Genomic DNA, 26,031 nt, shown 5'->3' on the forward strand with positions numbered 1-26,031 from the left:
TTGAAAGGTTTGTGATTGGTTTATTTTGACAGTCGTAAACAAAATGTTGGTTACATTTTCTCAGAAAAACAGGAAGTGATGTTACCAAAAGTGTAATTACATTAGAGGTGAGAAGCAAAGTGGCTAAAAGAAATGGCTTCAGCACAACGGAGTTCTGACTGGTCTGGGGCGCACGCCCGCCTCTCACCCGGTTGACTGTGACAGATTCCAGCTCGGGCAAAAGGGGGCGACAGGGCTCCACTTCATCCACTTCCTGTTTGCTGGTCTCTGCTCCCACTCAGCCAATCAAGAGTGCGAGTTTGTCAAAGCCCCGCCTCCACCGGGCCTCATGTGATTGATGTGACCCTGAAAAGTGTGATTGAAAGATGTGATGGTGTTATTATTTGGGCTTGGCTAAGTGCAACTACATGTAAACATGCGGGGCATCCACATTCCCCCACAGAGTTAACGCGTTGCCATCACATCTGAAAAGTGCTACGAGTGTGGATGTCATGCGGGTGTGTTGTGTTGTATAAAACTCGTGAACATCCGTCATAAAATCACGTGATTTTTGATTACGTGGGCATATTGCTGGTCAAACAAAGCATTGTTGCAAGTAAATTCCATTGAGACGAAACGAAAACGTCTTATAGCACGACACCCAGGGTTTTGTCCGATGCCATTAAATATGTAGAAGGTGACAAACGAAGGTACGTGGAAAAATGAGACACTTGGCATAGGAGGATCCATATTTAATGCCAAAGGCGATGTTCTCGCTGATAAGAAAGTGGGCTGTAAATTCGCTTCCGCTTGTCTTGGACAACTGGATATTAGGTATGCATGTATCTGGTGAAGATTTTGAGATTTACACGAAAGGGTTTGAAAGTGTTTAAAAGTCTGGACGTACACAAATACTTCATTGCTGGATCTGTTCTCAATCAAGAATAAATCCCAGTGATGGACCCACTCAAATTTCAATAAATGACCCTCGATTTTACACAGACTCTCATTTATTAACTATGATTGGAAGAAACAATTTGAACAGGGAGAACTCTCCTCCATACACTGATCCGTATTGCTGCCAAACGCTTACCTCTGTAACCGACAGACGGTTAATTTTTTTTTTTTTTTAAAATACCCTTTGTTCTCAAATGAGTCAAATTGCCATTACTTAAAATAAATCTCAATGATTTGAGAAGAATATTTCCCAGCTGAAATGAAATGATCGTTACACAGGCGCGTGTATTTGGTTGGGCATCATCCATCCCGTTTAATTGCCGAAATCCATCGATCTTTTCTGATGGTATTCTATCGAATGACATCTTTGAAGAAGTGTCTCATCTATTGTGACAACCAACTGCACAACAGGCCTCTGGCGATTTGAAAAATCTGCTCCGGTTCAGCGACTCCCGCACTGCTAAGCAGCGAGATTTGACGGGCAATATGGCGCCGTGCAAAGTGTGACGTCTCGTGCACGAGCTCTCTACTATGCGCATTGTAAAGCTCTGTGCACGTATGTTTCTGCGTATGTATGTGTGATGTCAGGTGCGTGTTGCCGTTCTGGTCGGATACCGGCTCGCCTGCGAGACATCTGACGCAAGACAGGTGCGGACTTCCGGGTGGGAGAAGGTACACCTGCGCGGACAAGCACATTGCACCTTTCCAGAACAACAGCGGAAAGCCCATCGTCATCACGGCAACCGGGACTGACCTGCACTCCCTGCTCCACTTTCCCTACTGTCTTCTTCTTCTCCTCCTCACGAACCAAAGCGGAAAGCATTTCCATTGGACTACTGCCGTCCGAAAGTCCCGTCCCTAAACGGATTCGCTTCTTCTGCACGTTTCAAGACAACATCCACGCAATACGTTTCATGGAGCTAAATAACTAAATAATAATAAATGCACGCGCACACGCTTACCGGTCTGCATGTCCAAAGATCTATTTCCGGCTCCCAACATCTCTTGAAGACTTGTTCGCGTTGCATGCCAAAGACGGCCGGCTAATATCCAGTTAGCCCGAAGCAAAACCTGAGGCAAACATCAATGGAAGCCGTCAAGAGGCGATCGATCGCCTTGTCGTTCTTGTCTGACCTCCAGATGTGACCTACAGCACGTCCTGGTCCTGGATGGACTGAACTTCAAATCCTTAGCGTCATAAATACGGCACGTCCGGGAAGTGTGACCTCTTCAAAATAAAACCACCGCATTATTTTGTAGAACCGATTAGATTCAGTCTTGTCACGTCTTTTGATGTATGTATGTATTTCTTGTATTTCTAACCGGCTCCCATTAGGGTAATACTGTAAATATCCAACCACCAATAAAGTTATATATCAAAAAATGTCTGGTGTGGGACAGATTATATGTTTGAAACAACCACCACGTGAAGCTTCTGCTCATGCTCATACGAAATGACAAATTTGGTCTTTCACAAATGCACTATGTGAGACTACTGCATTCAAGTCTTGTTCTTTCCACTTCATCTTTTACGATCGCTGGACTTTATCTTGTGAACTGAAACACGACCAGGTACACGTTACATAGCAACGACAGAAACAATGATTCATGTCTTCTGTATTGTCAGAAGAAAATGAGGAAAAAGATGTACTGGTGGTCACCGGTGCTCAGGAAATGACTTAAATTCAAAGCTCGCTTGAAGTATGTTCACGTACTTTGAATGCGATACTACTCGCAGGCACGCAATAAAATGTTATGCAACCTAGCAAGCTAGTGCGAGCACTAAAGGTTGTACGTAAACATACAGTACCACCGTTCTGTGATGCTTGAAAGTTTTGGTAATGTAATTACAGTAAATTAGGAGCCATTATTTCTCTCCTGTTAAAATGTAGGTTTGACTTGACCGATTTGAATACGTGACATGAAGAGAGAATGCTTTTTGAGGATACTCACTGTAAAGTACACGTCTAGACTGTAAATGAGGAAGTCATTTAAATGGACACTCCATCTTACTCCATCTTGTGTTGGAATCGGTGAGCGGCCCCAAAAATCCCGCTCGTGTAAGGCGTCGTCGTGCCCATCTGTCACTTTAGCGCAAAGTGCACAGCAAACAAGTAAAGTTGTTCAAACAAGTGTCATTTGTGTCTTATGTCACTTTTAGAATGATCAATTTCATAAGCTGGGCTGTTGTTTATTGAACTTTTGTTTTGTAAGATGTTAGCTTGCGTTTTAGTGTTGTAGTTAGTGAAAAGTGTTGTGGTAAGTGTTGTGACTTAAGATTGTCCGATTTGAATCGTAACTCCCTCAACACGAGTTGTGACTTGACTCGTCTCACTTGACTTGCTTGGGACTGAAGACTTGAGTCTCGGTTGCTCCATGCACGTACATTCAATGGACATACTGTCGCCTCTGCTCGATGAGTGACAATCGACGCCCGCGTCAAAAGAAATCTGACATCATAACGTTAAAAGTAGAAAACATTTCAAGGTCATTTGCTTCAATGTTGAAAGCAAGTCCCAAGAAGGTCTTGGAATCAAAACAAAGGAAAGCAAAAGAGAGCCAGCAGCTGGATACACACGCACACCCACTCACAGACATTTGTGTCACATGACCACAGTGAAGCCGATTAGAATCCTCTGTGGGAATTCTGCTGCTTGAAGATGATCCATTTCCCGCATGCCAGCTGGACAACTCCATATGGAACACACACACATCTTGCCAGTTTTGGCCACGTGCTTCACACTGTGCCCTCTCCAAGCCAGTCGGCAGAAACTGAGACAAACAAACAGACCCAGCTAACGGGTTGTCAATCGACCAAAAACGAACTCGCCATTGGTCCGGCTTCGTATTGGGCCGGGGACGAGGGTGGACACGCTGCACCGGACGGATCTACCCCTAAAAACAGACAATTTCCCAATAGCCAGATATACGTTTAAACTTCCATCCGCTCATCCATTTGCTTAACTGCCTATCCTCACAAGGGTCGCGGGAGTGCCGGAGCCTATCCCGGCATTCAACGGGCAGGAGGCGGGGTACACCCTGAACCGGTTGCCAGCCAATCACAGGGCACGTCGAGACAGGCAACAGTCGCACTCACAATCACACCGACGGGGCAATTTAGAGTGTCCAATTAATGCTGCACGTCTTTGGGATGTTCCCGGGAAAAACTCTCGCAGGCACGGACGGGGCGAGGACACGAAAGCTCCACACAGGCGGGGCCGGGATTGAACCCAGGTCCTCAGAACTGTGAGGCCAACGCTTTACAGCTGCGCCACCGTGTAGTTTAATACTTCTGATGCTTGGGGTATTTTGACGAGAGCACGCGTATACTCGGGAAGGCTCCTTTAAGTACTGTAGGGGGGAGGGACTCATCGCTCGACAACCAATCATCCTTCAGCGCTCCCAAGAACTCTTTTTCTTTGAGGCTGATTGCTACCTGCTGTTTGCAAACAGGATACAAGCTGAGCAATGATTGACAGAGCTAATTACACAGCTACGCCGACTCAGCATTTTGTCACCCAGTGACATCACAGGCGACCATGACGACGTCTTCCTAAATACAAGCAAAATGTTGGCATTGGCTCTCTCGTGGGCTTGAAAGCGGGAATGCGCAATGACGTGTCTGTCGCAAACAAAAGCCAGCATCTTATGGCGCCGAGCGCATTTGCCCAAGCCCTCCGACGGCTTGGATGCGGTGTGGTCCGTTCATTTTGCTCCGTCTCGAACGAACTTGAGCACGGTCAGAAAGGAGCGCGTGTTTAAAGACCACGTCCATACGGCCCAATGAAGCTCGTCCGCCTTTCTGAAAGTCTTCTTCGCCTGACGTTTGATGAAATTTCCTGTCAGTCGTTTGTCCGAAAGGTCAGCAGTGGCACACTTACTAAAAACCTAATGACTGTGTGTGTGGGTGTGTGATGTCATTAGCAGGCCCCTAAAAACATTAACGAGAGCCATAAAAGGAAAAAATGAGACTTTTAATGTCTTGCTTGAACAGCTGCTGTGTGTGTGCGTGCGAGTGTGTGAAAGATGGTCAGTTTGTCTCTTTAACGACACTCCCGTCTCTAACGAGCTAATAAGGGGAGCTCGTCAAGCAGACAGACAGACTTCAGTCAGCCGATAAAAGAAGGAAAATGAGCTCACCTGCCATAACCCGGGCGGTCGGGGAGGAGGCGGGGCCAGGTGCATCCTCGGGCATACACGTGTCAATCAAATTTCATGTGAGGCTCGTAACGTCCAGCGAGATTTACGAGCGCCCGTTCGGGAGCGCCAATATTCATGAAAGATGAAAGCGGCCGGCTTTTGGGTGCCTATGCTGGCGTGGAACGTTTGTGATATCAAAGTAACTGAGGACCAACAATTACAAGTTTGCGACGTTTTCGAGCGGGGGCCTCGCCGTGATCTCCAGCTGCCAGTCGCGGGGTTGGTGCAGTTTCACACGCCCACCGTGGAGTCCACCCACACCTGCACCGGAGCCACGGCCGGGGTCCGTCGCAAAGCGCGGCGCATCCGCAGGACCGGGTGGGATCACGGTTAACCTTGACCCAGCCAGGACACGGCTCGTTTGACACACTCAGGTAGAGGGCTGCGGTCCATTCAGACTGGATCCTGCCGCCACGCGAGGCCCATCATGCTCCATCCGTACTTGCTTCTCCTCTCGTGGGTCTCGAATGTGCTGGGCCCAATCCCAGCTATCTTCGAGCGAGAGGCAGGGTACGCCCCAAATTGGTTGCCGTTAAATCCAAATATTGAACGCAACAGCCAAATCTCATTTATGTCTAGATTAAAATATTGAACATTTTCATTCGGGATGAGGTGTAGGTTAGGTGGATTGAAATACAAAGTTGAGAAATATTGTTCTGAACGTGCAGAAAAACACGTCAGTTTTTGAACAGACGATCTGAAGCTAAATGACAAAATGTCTCTGCTCTATTTTGGTGTGAGAAGCTTTAAAAACGGGTTAGCATGTAGCCAACCTTTATGGCTGTACAGCTGTAAACATCACACACGCAGGCGGTGACCTGCTATTAGCAAGCTTTTCTGCTTCACTGCCACCTGACAATGACGTTCGACTGTGTGTGTGTGGGTGTAGGGTGGGGCACAGGGGGGGGGGGGGGGGTGTCTATGACAGACAGAATGACAAGTGAAGGAACAAAAATGGAGAAATGGCCAGAAACAGAAAGTGTGTGTGTTGACCCTTTAAGAGTTCACATGCACACTGACACCTCATCAAATGGCTGACACACACACACACACACACACACACACACACAGCCCCCCCCCACCTAAAGTGAACCTAAAGCTGCCGCAGCTGACAAGAGCGCACCCACTCAGCACACTTTTAATTAGTGTTGCAGTTTTAGTTGAGTGATCTGACGCTCACACTCATGTGCACGCACACTCGCACTGTGAGCTGAGGTTAAGTCAATTTGCGCTTGTGCTTAGTGAATTAAAAAAGCCGTTGATTGACGGCAACAACGCCAACGCCCCGGTGGCCGAAAGGCCGACTACAAGTCCGTCTTGAAGCCGCCGCAGTTCCGCTTCCTGACTCCTGCGTGTATTCTCCTCCGTTGTTTTTCAGGCCGCCCCGCTCTCAAACTTTTCCGTCTTTGTCTTTCTTCGCCTCCATCAGCCCGCACGCCAGCCGCGGCGGCGCATCAGTCCACATTATGTGCGGGTTTGCCGTCTATTACCTCGGCGGATCGTCCATTAGTAACAGCTGAATCCTTCTATTAGATTGAGGAAGCGGGCCTCATAAATTGGGCGAGCGGAGTACGCGAGCGCCGGCTCAGTGTTTTTGATAATGAAAGGAAGTGGCTCTAAATTCACATTACCTTTGTAATGTACTTCATGCTTGATCATATCAGCCTCTTGGATTTTATTAAGATGTGCCGGCGCGTCCATCTCCGTCTGTCGCCGCCCAAAACGCATTTCCTCCAACGAGCGCTTCGTCCTCTGAGCCGTCGCTCAAGGTCGAGGTCGCCCTTTTGTCTCTTGGCGACTTTGCCGTGCTGCTCCTCTCTGGCGTCGTATCGAGTACCTTCGTATTACCTGACCGCTCCACCAGTTGACTCTTCTAGTCTATACTGCGGATACTGCAGTATTGTACAAGTGATGTCAATATGTCTAGCAGTGTAGGCTTGAAAGAATGCTGTGCTCAAAGTCAGGATTCTCCAGAGGTGGGTAGGAATGGATTACACTTCCTCCGTTAGATACACTCAAGTAACTTTTGGGATAAATGGGATGTATCGGAGCAATTAAATATAACCTACTTTTTACTTTTGCTTGAGTATTTGTGTTGAGAAGAAACGATACAATGACCTACGTGAAGACCGTGACTTTTCTGTACTAATATTTGCTTCTTTAGCAATAATTGCACGCGCGAGCTATCTTCAGACTCTCGGCGACCTCGGCGATCGGATCTGCGGCTACGGCCGTCGAGCATCACCACCCGAGTAGGGAAGGAGCCCGAGTCGGCGGGTGAGGTGGAGAAGTTCCGACTCGATATGGTCGGGCTGGCCTCTGCGCACGGCTCGGGCTCCTGTGCCAGTCCTATTGAGAGGGGTCGGTCTGTCTTCCACTCTGGGCTTGACCACGCTGAGATGCGCCGAGCACGTGCGCTTATACGAACACGTGCAAAAAGTAACTGTTCAAGAAGTAAACAGAGTTTAAATATATTCCTGGGAGAAGTAATGTCTTACCTGGTGTACTACTCAAAGTAGCATTTTTTTTTTAAATGTTTCTATTTTGACATAGTTTGTAATGTGTTACCAGCATCATTGGGTACTGTAAACGGTGTTGAGGAGAGCAGGCGAAGACATGAATGTGGGCCAAAGGTAAACTTGACAAAACAAATGAAATCTCATCAAAACTAAGTTGACGAAAACACAAAACATGGCAGGCGTGTCAATATTGCAGTGCAGTATAAGTAGTGGAAGTACTGTCGAGGTGTTGTGTCTCAAGTATTTTACCATTGCAATGTGGTAAAGTAGTGTAGGATAGTAGTTTAGCGTGGTGCTCAAAGTCGGAATGGGAAATAAAAGGTAAAATTGGTTGGGGGAGGGAAGGCGGGTCTATTTTATGGCTTTGAACAAAATGTCAGCAACCAGACTTCCCTTGAGGGGGCGAGCTTTTAAAAAGTGCTGACGGTAGAAATTTGGCCTGATTTAAATCTCCGTGTCTTCTGTCTCAATTATGTTCCAACTTGTTAAAGCAATCGATAATTACCCTGTTGTCATAGCAACATAGAAACACATCAACACAAACATTCCTTCAAACTTCAGACCGCGCACACAGCCAAACCTCGTCCATGCGCGTCTACCTTCAAATCTACGTCAACTGTCGGCGGATGAAAACGTCCGTTTGTCCGTCCGCCGAGATGCAAACGGTGTACGGAACTGGATCGTATGGAAGTATGGATTTGGACCTCAACAAGTAAAAACATGACAGGGAGATTATTGTACAAAAAGGCAAATTCCGTCAGTTTTGGGTGCTTACAGAGGCGATGTTTCAAACTTCCACTTTTATACTCTAAAGTGGGGCAAAAATGGATTTAGTCAGCCACTCGATGTGCAAGTTCTCCCACTTCAGAAGATGAGAGAGGCCTGGAATTTTCATCACCTCACCTATGAGAAACAATTGAGAAGAAAAAAAAGTAACCCTGTCTGATTTTTCAAGAATTTAGGGTGACCACCTCATAGTTCTGGGGACCGGGGTTCAGTTCCCAGCCGCACCTGCGTGGAGCTTGCATGTTCTCCCCGTGCCTGTGCAATTCTATCTCTGAGCTCTTCAGGCAGTTCCTTTGACCTCACGATTCTCATTTCCCCTGACAGCCACTGGGAGCCGTAAGGTCTTCTGTAGACTTTGGCTTCCCCGGCCGGGCACAGCTGGACTCTGATGAAGGTGTGGAACCATCACAAGGACGATCAGAACAAATGGACCGAACCCAAGTGAAAGAAACGAGTGTCACAGCAAAGGGTTTGAAGACTTTTTCTGCATGATATTCCAGTTCGTCTGTTTGAATAAATATGCAAACATTTGAACAATTCAGTTTTTTTCTGTCAATACTGGGGTGCTGTGTGAGCATAAATTAGGGGGAAACTGAAGCAAAGATTTTAGCAAATGGCTGTACTATAACAAAGAGTTATCAAATTTATGGGTGTCTGAATAATTTGTGTACCCACTGCTGAAACTGACAACCATTCGCGCTCACATGCACAGCCACGTGCAATTTAGAGTCTTCAGTTGACCTACCACATGTGTTTGTGGTGAGGGAGGAAACCGGAGTACCTGGAGAAAACCCACAAAGGTATGGGGGAAAACATGTCAACTCCACGCAGACGAGGCAGGATTTGAAAACGGGTCCTCAGAAGTGTGAGGCAGACGTGCTGACCGTCTTCCTTGGCGTGTATAGCCTAGATGACAACTTAAAAAAAAAAAAAATACAGTACGCTTTTTTTTGTATTGTATAATTGATGCAGTGTTACTACAGTATTGCGACAGTAGTACTTTATTACTATATTATTACTACACTACAGTATTTCTTCTTCATTGCCTTCACAACAACATTGGTTTTATTTATGGATGATTGCAAAGTAAAACTCTTAAAGATGAAGTCAAGTTGAAGTTGGAATAAGAATTCAAAGAAAAGAGGATTTTTTTTTTCAACAAAACTTTTTGTCACGCAGAGCAAATTCACACATTTAACTACATGCTAATTGGACTTCTTTCATTTCCTCCTCGCACTTCCTAACTTTCACCCCACCCGTCGTGTGTGTGCATGTAAAACAGAAAACTGTGTGATTGACAACCTTTTGTCAGTTCAGGGCACACACACACACACACACACACAAGACAGTGTATTCGTCTTAAAGATCAATTAGCAGCATATGATTAACACCCTGTTACTTTAATGAGCAACTTTATTAACCAGGAGTTTTTGTCACTTTCTGTCTGTTGCCTTGGCGACAGCCCATGAGGCTTTGATTGAGGAACTGCCGCTCGCGTCATCAGCTGAAACACTCGGGGCTCATCTCGATTCTCTTAATGTTGACGTTACTCGCGCCTCAAATCCTCGCAAACGACCCGGAAGTTGTGACCCTAACCCGTCAACTTTAGGAGCGTCACAGTTGTCTTCAAGACGCTTCGAGTGGCGCCGATGCAAGACGGAAGCGCCGAAGTCTGAAAAAAGTATTGATATTTCTATCAGCATCTTTTAACGAGTCTTTGTTTACCTCAACCTCAAACCTCAACAAAACGATCTGTTCCATCGTTGCAGTGCCTGCAGATGACTCTTCTCATTTTTCTTGTCGTCTTTCTCTTTTTCTTCTGTCTTGTTCAAGTCAAAAGGACTTTCCCACTCACTTTCAGTGTGTGTATTGCCATGGCGAGGGATGGAAGGATAACGGGATATTGATTGTGACAAAACAACGTTCCAGACACACGTTTCCATTAGAGTTTATTTATGTGACTCCCAAACGCCGTCTTGCTTCATATTGCATGGGACGCTGGCGCGCCGAAGCCGCACGGCTTGCGCGCGGCACCCAAGGCGCCGTCGGGCCGTGTGCCGCTACGTCTTACCGGCGTCCTCTGGGGGATTCGAACCTACGCTGTTCCCAAATAACCCAGACATTCATTTAACCCGAGCGTCGCTTATTCTTCACTGACTCAATTTCATTCCCGCGATACATTGCGCTGAGATGAGGCGCCGTTGTAATTACGCCTCAATACGCTGACGTGGGTGCTCCGTGCTAATGAAAGTCTTCTATGTTCGCCGTTTGCTAACTAAATCAACCAATTAGAAGCACCTTGCTTGCATTGCTCTGTTGGCATGGCGACCGGCAGCGGCTCGACTCCGGGAGACTTTGACGGCTGGCGTTCAGTCTCCTGGCTCTCTTTGCAAACAGGAAGTTGGGGGTCTGGAATTGGGTCTTCGCACAACCGGCGAAGGAGCATGTATGTAGCATGTAAGGATTAAGCATAAAGCATGATTTCAAATGACTGGGGCAAAAGATGGAAGGTGAAGCAGGAAGTGGTCCAGGAAGTGGTGCACCACCTCCTAGCTGATAGTCATCATCCTCACATCATCTTCCTCATCCTCAGTAGGTCATTCTTCATCAAAGAAATCGCAGCTCCAATCTTCCTGGCCAGTAATATCTCTGTCACTCAAGGCCCCACCCCCACCCCATTCTCCCCACACCACCACATATGATCACTGCGATGGCAAGTAGGGGGAAGGGGAGTGGCTGAGTGACAGCCAATCAGACGCTGAGCTGATAAAAGTACTTGTAATGTAACAAAGATGATAAGAAATAATAGACTTTCTTATTTTGGGCCAAGTGGAATGTGCTAGCGACATCCATCACAGACAACTTTTCCCAGAAAAATAATAACCCTTTTTATCGCGTTTAAGCGGATAAATCGGCAAACAGACTTTTTCCTTTCTCAGCTCACTTCCTGCGCAACCCTAGTCAACGGATCCATTCACACTGGCTCGCTGATACGACCTCACAAGCTGAACATTTGCAGGTCGAACCTTTGAGGGATGGGGGAAAAGCTGCAATGGACAGCCTGTGCGGGAGGGGCTGCGGTCTTCTCATCAGGCCTGGAAGTGACCTGGCAGCCAAAACCGAGAGCAGCAGAAGCCGTCCACACCGTTATTCTTGCATCTGTTGAGTCTTTTGTCCGTTTCGTTGGCCGAATGTCAGCCAAGCAGCAACATCGTGACCATAGAAAGTATGAGCCACGTCTGTGTGGATCGTTGGTAATCGGCGTCAAAATTCCAACAGAAGCAACTGGACTCCTCTTACTTGAAGAAGATGTTTCATTCTTTACAGCCAAAGGATTCTTCAGAAGAGTTTTGCCACCAACATCGGAGAGTGTACTGACATTTATCCCACCTGCAATTCTCTCACGGCATTGGGGCAGTAAGCTCGCCAACAGCGAATAATTCGTCAGTGTGCAAAACGCTCCTTTCCTTGCCGGTACAATGGCAAGAATAACAAACAGGCACAGCATATAAATGAGACCCACAACTTGGAGAGAAGAAACGTTTTGGAGTGAAGGTGAATGTGGACACACCCCACAGAAGCAGCACGCAAGACATGGAACACGGCAAAACCAAAATCCACCAAAACTGACAACATGAGCCTTCCATCCGTTTACATGAGCTGAGAGTCACAACAAGGTCGTCTGCCGTCCACAGATGATGAAGACCGAGACGCGATCACGCTCATGACCAGCGATCTTCATCGTTTGAGCATGTCTCCCGGCGCTTTCTTCTTCTTTCTGCTTGACGAGCCACTTGAAGTTCCTTCAGTGATCAATGTGACCAGCCACGGGCGTGGTCTTGTTGCAGTGACCAGTGGCAGGACAGCGATGCCGCGAGCCCCACCCCATCCCGAAACTCAAGGTCAGCCATGTTTGTTGACTGAAGTGAAAGAAGACAAACAAAAAGACAAAACAAACTAATGACATGCAAACAAAGCTAACAGTGAACTAACAGCTCGGTGAGCTTCGCGAGGTCAATCGCGTACACAAAGTACGCACGTGTGTGTCATTAGCATACAAACTGTCCTCTTTCAGTACAAGTATGTTGAATAAAATATCGCTCATTCAATGCTTGCCACTCTGCCCGCCGGTCACCTGAACCAGAATCAAGTCGTTATAGAGCTTTCCAAAAAAGTGGAAAGTCAGATGAATCCCTCTCAAATTGGACCTGTTGCGACATCAAAGTGTTCCAGGTGAACAACAACAACAACAACAACAACAACAATGGCTGATTGCCATAATTATATTCCCAAATACATCCATTTGTAAGCCATGTAGACCAATATGAAGCAATAGTCAATACAATACAAATCACATTTCACTGCGTGTAAAGTGAGTTGATGCAATACATCATGACTTTCCATCGACTTCTTTTCCTTTTGGGCTTGCCCTGTACTGGGTGGCCAGAACGCGCCATCTTTTTCCACTTGCGCCTTTCTCCTCCATCTTCCACCAAATGCCCTCGCGTCTTCCCTCACAACATCCAGCCACCTTCTCTTTGGTCTTCCTCTCGCTCTTTTGCCTGGCAGCTCCATCCTCAGATTCTTTCGCCTGTGGACATGTCCAAACTGTCAAAGTCTGCTCTCTCTAACCTTGTCTCCATAACGTCTGACTTTGGCCTTCCCTCGAATGAGCTCATTTCTAACCCTATCCGAGCCGCTCACTCCGAGCGAGAACCTCAACATCTTAATTTCCGCCACCTCCAAGTTTGGCTTTCTTTAGAGGAACACAGTTTCAGTGCAGAATCAGAATCAGATTTAGTTTAGTTTAGTTGGAGTGCACCTTTCCCGGTCAGACGTGGTAAAAGTCAGACTTCCCACTTTTCTGGAATGCAGCATTACACCACTTGGCCCGACAAAACGAGTCACCTGTGCTCCATTAGGAAGGCGCTTGGTCACTGTTTGAAGTTGTAGCACAGAATGAAGGCCTTTCCTTCCAAAATGGCAGCGCTAGCACTACTGATAAGCATTAGCACTCAAAACTAAACAAGTCCATCTCGGCTACCATGTGGCGAGCATGACCTTTTCCTAACAGACTATTATTATAAGACTAAATGTTATCAGTTTCAAGTTTCAAATGTTGGAAAGTGCAATCAATTAAAAAAATCCAAAAGCCGTGCTAAATAAATCTGTTGAGCAGAAATGTCGCTAATTGTGCGTCATCACTTCAGAATCCTCACAGCTGCTTGTCTTAAGCTAAATGTTTTTCGGAAGTGAGGGACGTGCTGTTTTCAATCGCCTATTCTTACTCACAAGTCAAAGCCCCCCCCCCACCCCCCAAAAATAATCAGAACCACAGGTCCAATCTTGAAAAAACTCAGAACATGGGTCACTCATCTCATATCTCAAGCAATCTCAGCTACTCAATTATCAAAACAATAAACAGCTGTCAGACATTTTCATACAAAAAAAACCCCAATTGCTATATTGAGTGAAAAAAAATACGAAAGTGGCGTTAAATTGTGTGCAGTAATTACTGTTTGTGCGGGTGGGGTGGGGTGGGGTGCCATCTTGCTAAAACCCTTATAGACGCTTGTTTCAATGACAAATAAATAAGTTAACTTGGTCCTCAAATTATTATGATGTTTTATTTTTTTGTGAAGAAAAACATCAACATTGGTTGAACCAAAATCACAATTTCACAATTAAAACCACTTTGATTGATTGTTTTTTGTTTTTTCAATAGAAAACAACACGCACGCACTAACCATCTCCGACATATGAAAATGACCTTTTGCTAACTCATTTTAAGACAAGGTGACAGTGAAAATTGACATTTAATGCAAGGGGTGGAGCTTGACGGGCAGAGGGCGGGGCTACATCAGACGGACGCTTTTGCGCGTTATCCCTCAAGCGCGACATCGCATCTTCCACACAGAGGCTCCGCCCAGAAATGCGATAGGTCACTCCAATGGATCGGCTGCGAGCAGAGGCCACGCCCACAGAGCCTCACCTCTTCACCTCCTCGCCGTTTTTCTTCTAAGCCACCAGGCCCGACATGCCTGCATATTGACAATCAAGAATTGTCGCCGTCTTAACAAGTTTATTTCCTGTGGATAAAGACTAAAGCAGGGGTGAGCAAAGTATAACCTGGGGGACACATAAAGTATGTACGGTGCAGTCCTTTTTTGTTCTGACCTACCAAGTATTTAAATTGATAAGAGGCCGATAGGATTAGTTGCATCCTTTGAGCTCTTTTCCTTAAAACTGCTTCATTCTTTTTTTTTGGTGATTCAATCCATTCTCAGTGGTGTTTATCTTATACAGGCTCACGGAATGCAGGAGCTTATCTCAGCTGACTTTGTTGCGCTTGAGTATGTTTTAAAGTATGCTTGTATTGTTTTACAAGTATGTTTAAATACCTGAGAACAACATGTTCCATAAATGCCATAAAAACATCACTGCGTGCATTGAAATCTGGCATTCCTATATTCCGGATTTCATTCTTTGCGTGTGCATGTGCCTGTTTGCGAGTGTGTGTGTGTGTGGGGGGGAGGGGGGGGTAGCCCAATCTCCTTTTTTGCCACATGACTGCACTCGCTGATTTCCTGATTTGACTGTTTCAATCTTCATGTTTGCCAATGGACTTAAAACACACACAGGTTTATGTGTACCGAATCATCTCGGATGTTTGTCAAATTAAATGTCTTTTGGTTAATTTGTGTGTTGATGTATGTGGGTGTCTCTTGAAAATAAAAATAAACAAACAAACAAATAAATAAAACAAACAAACAAGAAAGAAAGAAAGATGTTTGTTTGGATGACATCGCGCATCAAAGATAGCCCGTGATTGGCTGTCGTCAAGTTGAAGCGGTCCCATGCTGGAGACGCAACGGACCAAGTCGAGGCGCCACTTGACAGTTGTCGAAGTGCAAAACATGGCTGACAAACATGGCTGACAAGCACAGCGCTTCTTTGGTGACGACACCAGCGATTGGACGATAGCGGGCGATGACATCATCGTACCCTAACCCTGGAAGTCGGAGAGCTGAGCTGGTGGGCTGCAAAATTCTGCTCACAAACTCACTTCACCTTGTGGGTTGTGCCAGATGTTTTTGCTCATGTTTTGGTAGGAGCACATGTGCAGAGACACACACGTACGCACACACACACACACACACGATCTCTTCAGCAAACAGCTTCTTCATGAAGTTATTTAAGTGAATAAAGCAATTCATGGATCTGTAGGCAGGTGTGTGTGTTGAATTTTTTTTTTAAATTTGATGTTCATTTTCTGATAAAAAAAAAAACTAATAAATAAATCTGAACTTCCAAAGTTCTCTCTACTTGAGTAGTTTTTTCATTGAGTAATTTCTCTTACACAAATTAATATTTGGATGACTACTTTTTACTTTTACTAGACTCATTATTATAAAGTAACAGTACTCTTACTTGAATACAATATTTGGCTACTCTATCCACCTCTGCATATATGTATATTTGAGGACTATTTGAATGTATTTTAAAACTTGTTTACGCATGGATCCCGAGTCTGGAAATAAATCTGAATGATTGATTGATGAACACACACACACACACACACATACACAGCGATTGTGGATTTATTTGAAACAACAAATACACTTGTGCACCAGTACAGAGCAAATACTGACACCCGCCCCATCTTACACTGTGTGTGTGTGTTTGCGTGCAATTGTGCGTGCATATCAAGCGATCACCTTGCAGTCCAGAGGAGACTCCGCAGTTATTGGTCGGCAGTGGCGGCGAGGAGGTGGCTCGAACCACAGGAGCGAAGGCGCTCTTTGCTTTTACGTTAGCCGAGAAAGCGAAGACGCTGTGGGCGGAGCTACAGTTGGACACCGTCATGGTGGGACTGGTCGTCACAACTGAAACAGCAAATAAACTTTCCTGAGGACATCACGTTGACGCCGTTTGGACTAAAGGGAACCAAGGTTCAAACGCTCATCCAGAGATTCAACGAGTACTGGCTCTACGTGAAACGTGTCCCAGTGCGGGGCCCTGGCCAGTCCTGGTGGGTGTCTACTTACTGCCGTAGGGGGAGTTGGCTGAGGAGCCATTGAGGAAGTTGGGTGAAGATGCCACCCCGAGGTTGGGAACGCTAGTATTAGCATAGCCGTTGATGCTGCTGCTGACGTTACTGCCGTAGCTACTCTGCTGGGGGGTGGAGCTGGGGGCGTAACCTCTGGCGGATTGTTGGCTGTTTCCGTTGCGAGTGTACAGGCCTGCAAGACGAAGGAGAAGAAAAGCAAAGCGATCACCGAAGCTCTTTTTTGGAACAGGCAGTCTCGGGAGAGGCTCGGGAGGGCTGTTGGGGTGGTGGTTGCGGGGGTGGGGGCTCACGACAAGGTCTGACCTTGAGTCGTGTCATTGACATTGACTGCCAGTTGGCCACCGAAGGAGTTGATGGCCATCATGCCGTGGGAAGCCGCGTTTGACAGCGAGGGGATCTGCCCGTGGTTCCGCGGGACGCTGTAGAGCGCCTCCGCGATGTCCGACGCTCGCTTCAGGATCACATCCTTCGTAACAACACACCTGTCAAATATCACCTTCTCCAATTGGAGTGTGTGTGTGCTCGCGCTTGCGTGTAGTTGAGAATGTCACCTGGTTGCTAGGAGGCATCCCATACAACGCCTCCACCATGTCAGCGGCTCGTTTCAGTAGCACTTCCTGAAATCAAGGAAGTGACATCCACACAAATACGGGCAATACAATGTTCACAAAGATGACTTTTAATTTCTTGTACACCTCTTCTCAAAAGGAATTTAATAACAGTCAAGCAGTGCGTGTATGTGTGTGTGCGTGTGTGTGTGGGGGTAGACCAATCTCCTTTTTTTGCCACATGACTGCCCTCGCTGATTTCCTGATTTGACTGTTTCAACCATCTTGTTTGCCAATGGACTTAAAACACACACACACACACACACAACACACACACACACACACACACACACACACACACACACACACACACACAGGTTTACGTGTACCGAATCATCTTGAATGTTTGTCACATTCAATTTTTGTTAACTTGTGCGTTAGTGTGTTTGTTGATGTGTGTGGCTGTGTTTTGTTCAGATGAACTCACGCATCAAGCAAGCCTGTGATTGGCTGTCCTAAAGCTGAGCAGTCCCACGGCGGAGACGCAACCGACCGAGTTGAGGCGACAGTCGCCACCTGACAGTTGTCGAAGTGCAAAACGCGGTTGACAAGCTTTGCGCTTCTTTGGTGATGACATCAGCGATCAGATGATAACGTGCAGTGACATCATCACGTGTTAACCACTCCCACGTGCCATCGGAAAACAAGTCAGAGAGCTGAGATTGACTCATTTGAGTGAAATGAAATCGGAGAGCACACTTCCTTATTCTCGGCTAATTGGCTAAAGCAAGCTAATTGTGTGACTAATTTAAGCCCTTGTTCCCAAACAATATCCGGCGGAACAATTGGCAAGTACACATTCACAACAAACAACCCAGCACCCACACTCCTAAGCACGCACAAAGTCAATGCTGCCAAACAGAAAATAAAGTGACAATTGTTCTTCCATCATTGTTTGTTCTGCTTGGCTGCTCAGTCACGATAATCATCAGCTTAGCATCCCGTGTGTGTGCGCACATTCACGAGTGCGCTACCTTGGGCAGACGCTCCGGGTCTCCGGGGTGCCGGGGAATGACTTTCTGTAACCTCTGGAAGCCGTAATCAATGGTGGGCTCGTTTAACGCTGATGAAGAGAAAGTTTGGCAAATTCCAAATTGAGTCCGAAGGAGATATTTGACTTGCGATCTCGCGATATGGCCGCGTTACCCGTGTAGATGAAGCGTCCGGGTGCCCCTTTGCAGAAATGCTTGGACTTGTATGACAAGGTGACCTCCACCACTCCGGGGATGTGTCGGGGTGGGGTCTGCACACGGATGGCGTGCGGCGTGATGAGCTGCAACAACAACAAAAAAAAAATGCTCGTTAGCTCGGAGCCCGTACAACGTTGGAACAATGTGCGCGCGCGTTTACCTCGCTCCACACTAACATGCTGCCGAAGACCACCTGAAGGCCGTCGAAGAAGTTTTCTCCGATGAGGATGACTGTGGCCCCCCCAGTCGTCCATCCCTCACTGGGACTGATGGCCTTGATGCACGGACACGCCGCTGGGGCCCAAGAAGCGTTCACTTTCTTTTACTTGCCCTCTTGCCAACACATTTGATGGCAATGTCACTCACGCACGCATGCGCGCACACACAATTGCACTGAAATGATTTAATTAGGCTGTGGCTTTTATCCACTTTCACACCCACCACACACACAGTTAGCTGATAATGACAACCGCTTGCTCTTCTTAGAAGAGCAACTGAACATTAATTATTAAGCAAAATGAAAGACGTGTGGGTGCGTTTGTGTGTATGTGAAGTGACCCTCTGTCACAATTTAAGATGACAATTCAGCACTTGACTGCGCTTCCATTCTATTCTATTCAATTCATGTTGAGCACAATGGAGAAATGGAGTGCGTTCTTTACTTGGCACTGTCAGCCCAAAGAGAAAAGAAATGTTTCAAAAAGATAGAAACACGGTCTGTGATGTTGTGCAGGTTGCCTGACTCACCGTCTAGCTTCCAAACAATAAAAGTGAGTGAAAGAGACACTCAAACTTAGCAGATGCTATGGCGGTGGGGGTGGGGCATCCACAGGGTTACCATCTTGAATTAGGTGAACGATTAAAGTGGTTGACCGGCCAGCAAATGCCGGTCCTAACCCAGAAAAAGCAAGGATTCAGCTCATCTAACCCACAATCCACTGATTTGATTTCTTCTGAGATGGAATTAAAGTGATTTTATTTTGCCAGGCTTCAGGTCCTATCAACCCCAAGTCCACTTGGGCACATTCCACCACAACACACCCTCTTTCTCCTTCACGTTTCCTCATAAATGTCCACGACGTCCTCTTATTATATGATATTGATGATGACAATCGCATGGGACGATGCTAACCCTCACGCTTGAGCCCATTAAAGGAAGGCAAACGCTTTGGCTGAGTGATGATGAGATTCAACTGAAAAGATGGCAATGTTCTGCTAAGTCGTGAGGAAGTTCCTCTCTGGATCCTTTGATAAGATCTCTCCAGTCGTGCTGTACCTTCGGACGGGTCCAGTCTACGAGCTCGGCGGCCATGCTTGGAGTTGTTGTGCACAAACATGTTGTCTGAGACGGCAAGGACATGTCCGTCCACGTTGACCGTTGTGGACACCACCACCTGCCGATGCAAAAATCGATTGACTCCTTCACGACGAAGAGACCGAAGAGGCGTGGTCAAGGTGTTGCTGATACACATTTAGCTCTGTCGTTCCACTTCTTAGTGTTAATAACACATGAAACCTCAAGACACTCAGAGACGCTTTCCATTAATCAGAACACGAGATGTATAGACGCTAACGCGATGTGTGTCACCTGGAACCTCCTCATGTCTCTTGGGTTTCCAGCATTTTTCAGACAATTCTGGTTACACTTGAGGAAGAACTTGAGGAAGAACCTGCAAATAAGCAGACCGGAATAGTCGAACGTATTCATTTCGACAGTAGAGCAAAGAAGAAATAAAACAATTAGACACTGGGACCACTGAAAATCACATTTTTACAACTCTATAATACCATTTATATTCAAGGTGTATTAATTTCAAAGGGAATCAGTCAAATTGCAGCAGACAACTGAGGTCCAATATTGGTCCAACCATTATTCAAACACTGACATTTGACCACTAAACTTAACGTCGGCTGTCAATCGAAGCTGCTTTTTTTTTTATTTTTTTATTTTTTTTATTTATTTATTTATTTTTTTTAAATCAGACACACACGCGAGGCGTCAGTCACGTCACGGCGGACATCAGCTGGACTGAAGTTTATTGGCTGATTAAGAACTCGTTAGGAAGCGTAACACGAAAGCAGGGCTGACTTCATATTGTCTTTGTTATTTTGACAAAGGTAAGAGAGTGGACGGAAAGATGCAAATATTGAGAGGGACCCATTTTTCTTTGTCTGTACTTCTGCCATTAAGAGCTGTCAATACTGCTGTGATTCACCTTCAAACGCGTCAAGACGTCAACACATTTAGCCTGCAACAAATGATTGACAGCGCGGCACTCTCTGCCGTCACAAATTGCGCCAGCGCTCAGCAAATTGCTGACGCAGCTACAATCGTGTAGTCTGACCGGACTGTTGAGTAAATTGCTTGTTCAACTGCTTGTTAAACTGGAGGGTAAACGGGATTGTTCAAGTGCTTGTGAAAGTGATGAGTAAATTGCTTGTTGAACAGCTCGTTAAAATGGTCGCTGAGTAAATTGGCGCCACAAGAGACGTTCCCGTTTTGCTTTTCACGAACCGGTAAAAAAAACAAAAAACAAAAAAAGGAAAGGCTCTGGAATAGCAGCAGCCTCAAGAAGGAAGGATGGGATTAATAGCAGGAGTGGGAGGGGGAGGAAGATGTGAAAAGCGGAGCTCCTGCGATTCCTCCTGGGACGGGGGCGGGATTCAAATACGAGCCTGCAGAAGGACAATTTTGCTGGGCTATTTCATCCCGCGCCGACAACCACAACTGCCAGCTTCACTGAGCACAAAGAGTTCGAGTGTCACCGAGCGCGTGGCCTGCGACCTTTGTTGCAATGTTGACGTGAACGCGTGTTCACACGCAAGCGAACGAGAGCGGCAAAATGGTGTAAGCGTGCGGAAGCATATGCAAGCATTTGGCAATGCCCGGAAGCGTGTCCAAGCGTGTAGAAGCAGCGCGTGGAAGCGTGTGCGCTCGCTACCTGTCGATGACGACGGGGTCGGACGGTGTCTCGTTTCTGTTTCCGCAGCTTTTCTTATCACAGCAACGACTGACAGGACAAGCAGAAAAAGGATCGTTCATCTTTAAGTGGTTGTCGGCATGAAGTCGACTCCAATCAAAACCTGCGCGACGTACCTGCACATGATCTCGTGGGTCAGCAGGACTCGGCACATCTCCGGATTCTTGTCTTGACCTTCATAGATGATCGCCTGACAGGCACACGCGATTCCCTGAGGCCCGTATACGCTACGTTCCCAGTGGCCACGGCGGCCCCTTGCGCAAAAACACGATTGAACACAACACAACACAACATGGGACGAGGGAGACGCGACAGGTCCTGATAGGCGCTGACATCCGTTCAGATTTTCGACTGATGATAAAATTGTTTCAGCAGTCGGTGCGAATGAGAAACGCAGCCGTGCGTACTGCATGTGAATGACCGGGCCGTTTAATACAAGAAATAAATGAGTGAAGACAGAAAAGCGATGTCGTGATATCATGCGAGATCTCTTTGCAGTACTGACACTGACTCTGGATCCGGCAGATCGGAATTTAAGCTCCCCCGCCGGGCCGCACAGGTGTCCCGGAGCTACCCGGCGTCCATTTTTGAAGGGCGAGAGAAGCGGGAGGCAACCTGCCGTAATGTGACAAATGTGGTGGTGGGGGACACGGACGGACGTACGAGCATCTCTGCTAACATCACTTCAGGCTGAATTGCGCCTTCAGGACTTTAGAGGCCAACATCACCCCATCATAGACAATGTGATACGTCGGACCCCGAGCACCGGTCCACGGGCCATTTGGATCGGAGATGAAAAAAGGGGTGTGGCAAATGCATTTTGATACTTAACATTTTCTCCAAAGAGGATTGACATTTTTGGCAATGACTGGCAGTTTCATTTTCTTGAGCCGTTCAGCTGGTAGAAACAAGTTAAATTTTTTGACGTACTTTGCAGACTAATTACAATGCAAATTGTAAAGGTTTCCACAAATACACCACATGGAAAATGGATCACCAATCAAGATCTCACCTGCTTGGTCACGGAGTCAACAAGTCTGATGTAAAGGTCTTGCTCCGTCCTAACTCCTGCGCACACACGCACAAGTATGCACACAGTGTGTAGAGAGCAGCAACGTCAGGGCTGCCGGGTGAGATAATTGAACGCACCGTTGCTGTAGAGCAGCTGGAGTTTATAGTGAATGCCGTTGTTGGTTTTTTCTGCGGTGGGTTCCTCAAAGAAAGCAATATTAAAAAAAGGGAGCGTAAGGAGCTTTTTGCCGAGGTTGGGCCACGCTCGTGAACGTCCTTACCTTCTCCTTCTCCACAAAGTCCACGTAGGCGGTGCGCTCGATTTCCACGGGCTGACCCAGGCGGTCGTACAGCGCCAAAACGAAATGAAAGAAGTTGGACTTTCTCAGATTGGATGGCGGCTGCTTCTCAAAGTGGGCTCGTGCTAAACCCACCCCGCTAACACACACAAAATCAAATATGTTTACTGGAACAACATAATGCCCTTTACTGATAGGGTTAGGATTAACCTAACCCTAACCCTAACCCTAATACTTTTGAAGGGTTTTATTTCCTGATTCAGAACTGCTGGAAAAACATTGATTGATGAAAAATATCAGATTCATTATCATGAGAAGAGAAACTGTGTAAAGCTTTCAACAAAATTATTACAGGAGATGAGAGGATTGATTTTTAGAGAAAAATGAATTTGTTTGGAAGGATCATGAATTTATCCAAAATATATTTCATTGGCATTTTCTTGACAGTCACACACTAATGGATTCCCTTCCCTGAAAGAATAATCAATAAAAAATTGTTTCCAAAAACAAAAACACTATGTGGATGTACCTGGGTGCATGGGTTTGTGTACAAAGGAGCACATCTGTGGTATCTACCACATAGAACTGCACCAATACACGTATCCACAATAATAAGAAGAAAATATAATGTATATTCATCATAATATTATCTCATGAAAACAGAAACATGTTTTCTTTTCATTGAGAAAGCCACAAATGGCAGCATTTTTCTTTGACCAAATGGAAAGCTCGAATGTTTACTTTCCACCTAACCGTAATATTAATATCATTTATTAATTCTAAAATGATATCACAATTTCCTTGTTCTTTCCTTTTTTGTTTCCCCTTCCTATCATTTGAAAACCAGATATTGTCTGAAATCTCTCGACAATAACAACCACAGTAACAGTAACATTCTTTCCTAACCCTAATTTAATTTTACATCTGCAGGTTGGTGCTGAAGTGGAGTCTGAATTTGAATAATATACAAAAGCAAGTCTAAAATATGAAGGCATACATAGTAGCTTTAAAAATGTGATAAATTGAACAAAAATAATTGATTCTGTTTCAAAGTTGAGCCTTTTCTCGCATCTCATTTTCACTCAGTGACAAAAAAAAAAAACCTTCAGCATATTAGATAGCAAAGGAGGAATAAAGAAAAACGCGCGCTGGCCGGGACTTCCCGTCCCACAATCCCTTGGGGCTGCGGCAGATATTTCCCACAATCTCTTGGGGCTGCGGCGTTTCTTTTTTACCTCTGAGCGGCGGCATTGGCGTCCAGCACGCCGCTCGAGTGCATCCATGAGCGAACCAACGGCGGCTCCTCCTTCAGGCTCGCCGAAGAACCTCGCGGGACGCCGTCGTGAATCCCGAACATGCCCGAAGACCCAAACCGGGACCGGGACCAAGAAGAAGAAGTAGAACAAGATGACGAACGAGAGCAACGGGAAGAATGTCCGGCAGGAAAACCAAAAGAAGTTGTTGTTACTTTTTTCTTCTGGAAGTTGTAAAAAGTGACAGACGGCAAGAGAAAATTATTTGCCTGTCGGCTGCGATACTTTTATTTTTTTTTTTCCCCCACGCTTACAATTTGAACGGGGAAAATTTCATTGGGGAATTCAGCCGCCAAAGAAAATCCGGGCAGAAAAAAAAATGAAGGCGGCGAATCGAAGGAAAGCAAAGACTTTTTTCCTCTTTTCCCCAAAGATGTCGCGTGGCGAGCACGAAGGTGAGGAAGAGGACGGAGCGATGAGGAGAAGGCAAAGAAGTCTCAGCCCCGTGGCCCCGCAGGACCGGACGCCCAAACCCCAAAACCCCACGGCTATGACGACACGCCAGCGGGGGCGGGGCCTGCCCTCATAAGGATGCGCCGAGCGATGGAGAGAGAGCCGCTCGACCCGCCGTGGGGAAAGGCAGACCTTGCTTCCCCCCTCCCAAACAATCAGGTGGTCTCCAGAAGAGAAAGAAGATGAAGATGGCTTTGTTCTCCAAGAGTACACCAAGAGCGCAGGTAAACAAAAAGTATGCGTGTGCTCTGCCTCGAAAGAAGTCACCGGCAAACTTTGAGGAAAATGGCGGCTAAAGAACACAACAAGATGGATGCCCTCTCGCGCTACGGTGAAGGAATTCGTCAGGATGCTTGAATTGCAGCGTTCATTGCCACCCTCAGTTACATCCACTGGAGTGGATGAGAAGATGTTGAAGTAACCCAAATAGATGAAATATTTATCACACTTTTTAATTCCTTGGTCATATTGGAGCTCAACAAATAGTCCAAGTTCCCCTTCAGGGATTTTCATCGGGTTAGTTAATGAAATGATTTCATTTCAAATCACTTCCATTTAGCAGCAGATCTGAGTCCAAATGTGTCATTTTCTTTGTCTAATGTATTCAATCCACGATTATTGTAGCATCACGTCATAGTTTTATGTACTTGTTGAATTTGTTCATACATCCATCCATTTTCTATGCCGTGAAGTACAAATATATTTCAACTTTGGACAAAAGTCAAAACTTGATTTCTGCAAGCTAGAAGACTATATAAAATATGAAAACAATACGCATTACACGAAAAACTACATTCATTTAATCAAGAAATCGTTTTTGCTTCTATGCTGCAGTCACTGATGGTGTCGTGGAAATTGGCATGATTTGGTTTGTTTTTTTTTTTTTTTACCTGCATTCAGTTCCCACTCAGAGGCGCCGTGAATGTGAATGCCAACGGTTGTCCGTGTCTTTATGTCCCCTCCGACCGACTGGCGACCAGTTGAGGGTGTAGTCCGCCTTTAGCTCCAACTCACCCGGGATAGGTTCCAGCGACCCGCGACCCTGAAGAGATTCAGATGGGACGAATAGATGTTGCCACGTACGCATGCACGCACGGGTGCATGCAAACCCTTCGATACGCTCGCCTCAAACGGTCAGCCTTGCTTTCATCGGCCCACAACATGGAATGGAACATTTTGCAACTAAGGTTCAACTTTCTTGGTTAGGGTTCAGAAGAAAAAGAAACACTGTCCACCAAGATTAGCGCAAAGACTGGCGGATGCCGATTTTCTTCAGGTGGAACTGGCACCTCGGTCAGGGTGGAGGGAAATTATGAACGGCTGCAAGTAGCAGTCAATGCTGGCACAAAACCGTCAAGTTGGGAAAAGCCTACTAGAACATCTGCACTTTATTTGGGCTAAATCAGAGGCACTACAAATGGTGGCGAGCGTGTGCAGCTGGCTCCCTTGTAACATGAGTCTGGATGTGATTGGTTCTTTTTGAACACAGCCGCATTCCCCATGAAAAGAAGTCGTCTTGTGCTTTCACATTATTTCACCTCCTTATTCTTACTTGCCCTCTCAAAAAGATTCAGTGGGATTCTTCTCAGAGGCACAGGTTAGACTGTGTCAAATTCAAGGTGTTTTTTGTTCAAACATTCTTAGAACAAGTATCCTGGTCTCCT

General features: G+C 46.2%; 1 protein-coding gene across 2 annotated transcripts; it reads right to left on the reverse strand.

The window, feature by feature from the left end:
- Positions 1-15,855: 15,855 nt before the first annotated feature.
- On the reverse strand, positions 15,856-24,383 carry LOC133496082 (transcription factor COE3-like). Of its 2 annotated transcripts, none has more exons than XM_061811291.1 (15): positions 23,837-24,383; positions 22,584-22,740; positions 22,441-22,504; positions 22,304-22,359; positions 21,408-21,481; positions 21,253-21,321; positions 19,899-19,980; positions 19,535-19,704; positions 18,471-18,597; positions 18,267-18,393; positions 18,095-18,183; positions 17,064-17,129; positions 16,816-16,978; positions 16,490-16,684; positions 15,856-16,327 (listed from the first exon to the last, which is right to left on the reverse strand). In XM_061811291.1, the coding sequence occupies exons 1-15, from the start codon at positions 23,956-23,958 to the stop codon at positions 15,954-15,956; spliced, it is 1,935 nt and encodes a 644-aa protein (XP_061667275.1). In that variant the 5' UTR covers positions 23,959-24,383; the 3' UTR covers positions 15,856-15,953. The 2 variants fall into 2 exon arrangements, with proteins under 2 accessions (XP_061667275.1, XP_061667274.1); XM_061811290.1 differs by having other exon boundaries at positions 15,865-16,327; positions 18,471-18,604; positions 19,587-19,704; positions 23,837-24,367.
- Between the last annotated feature and the right edge of the window lie 1,648 nt (positions 24,384-26,031).

This window comes from Syngnathoides biaculeatus, chromosome 22 (genome assembly GCF_019802595.1).
Source record: "Syngnathoides biaculeatus isolate LvHL_M chromosome 22, ASM1980259v1, whole genome shotgun sequence".
NCBI lineage: Eukaryota > Metazoa > Chordata > Actinopteri > Syngnathiformes > Syngnathidae > Syngnathoides > Syngnathoides biaculeatus.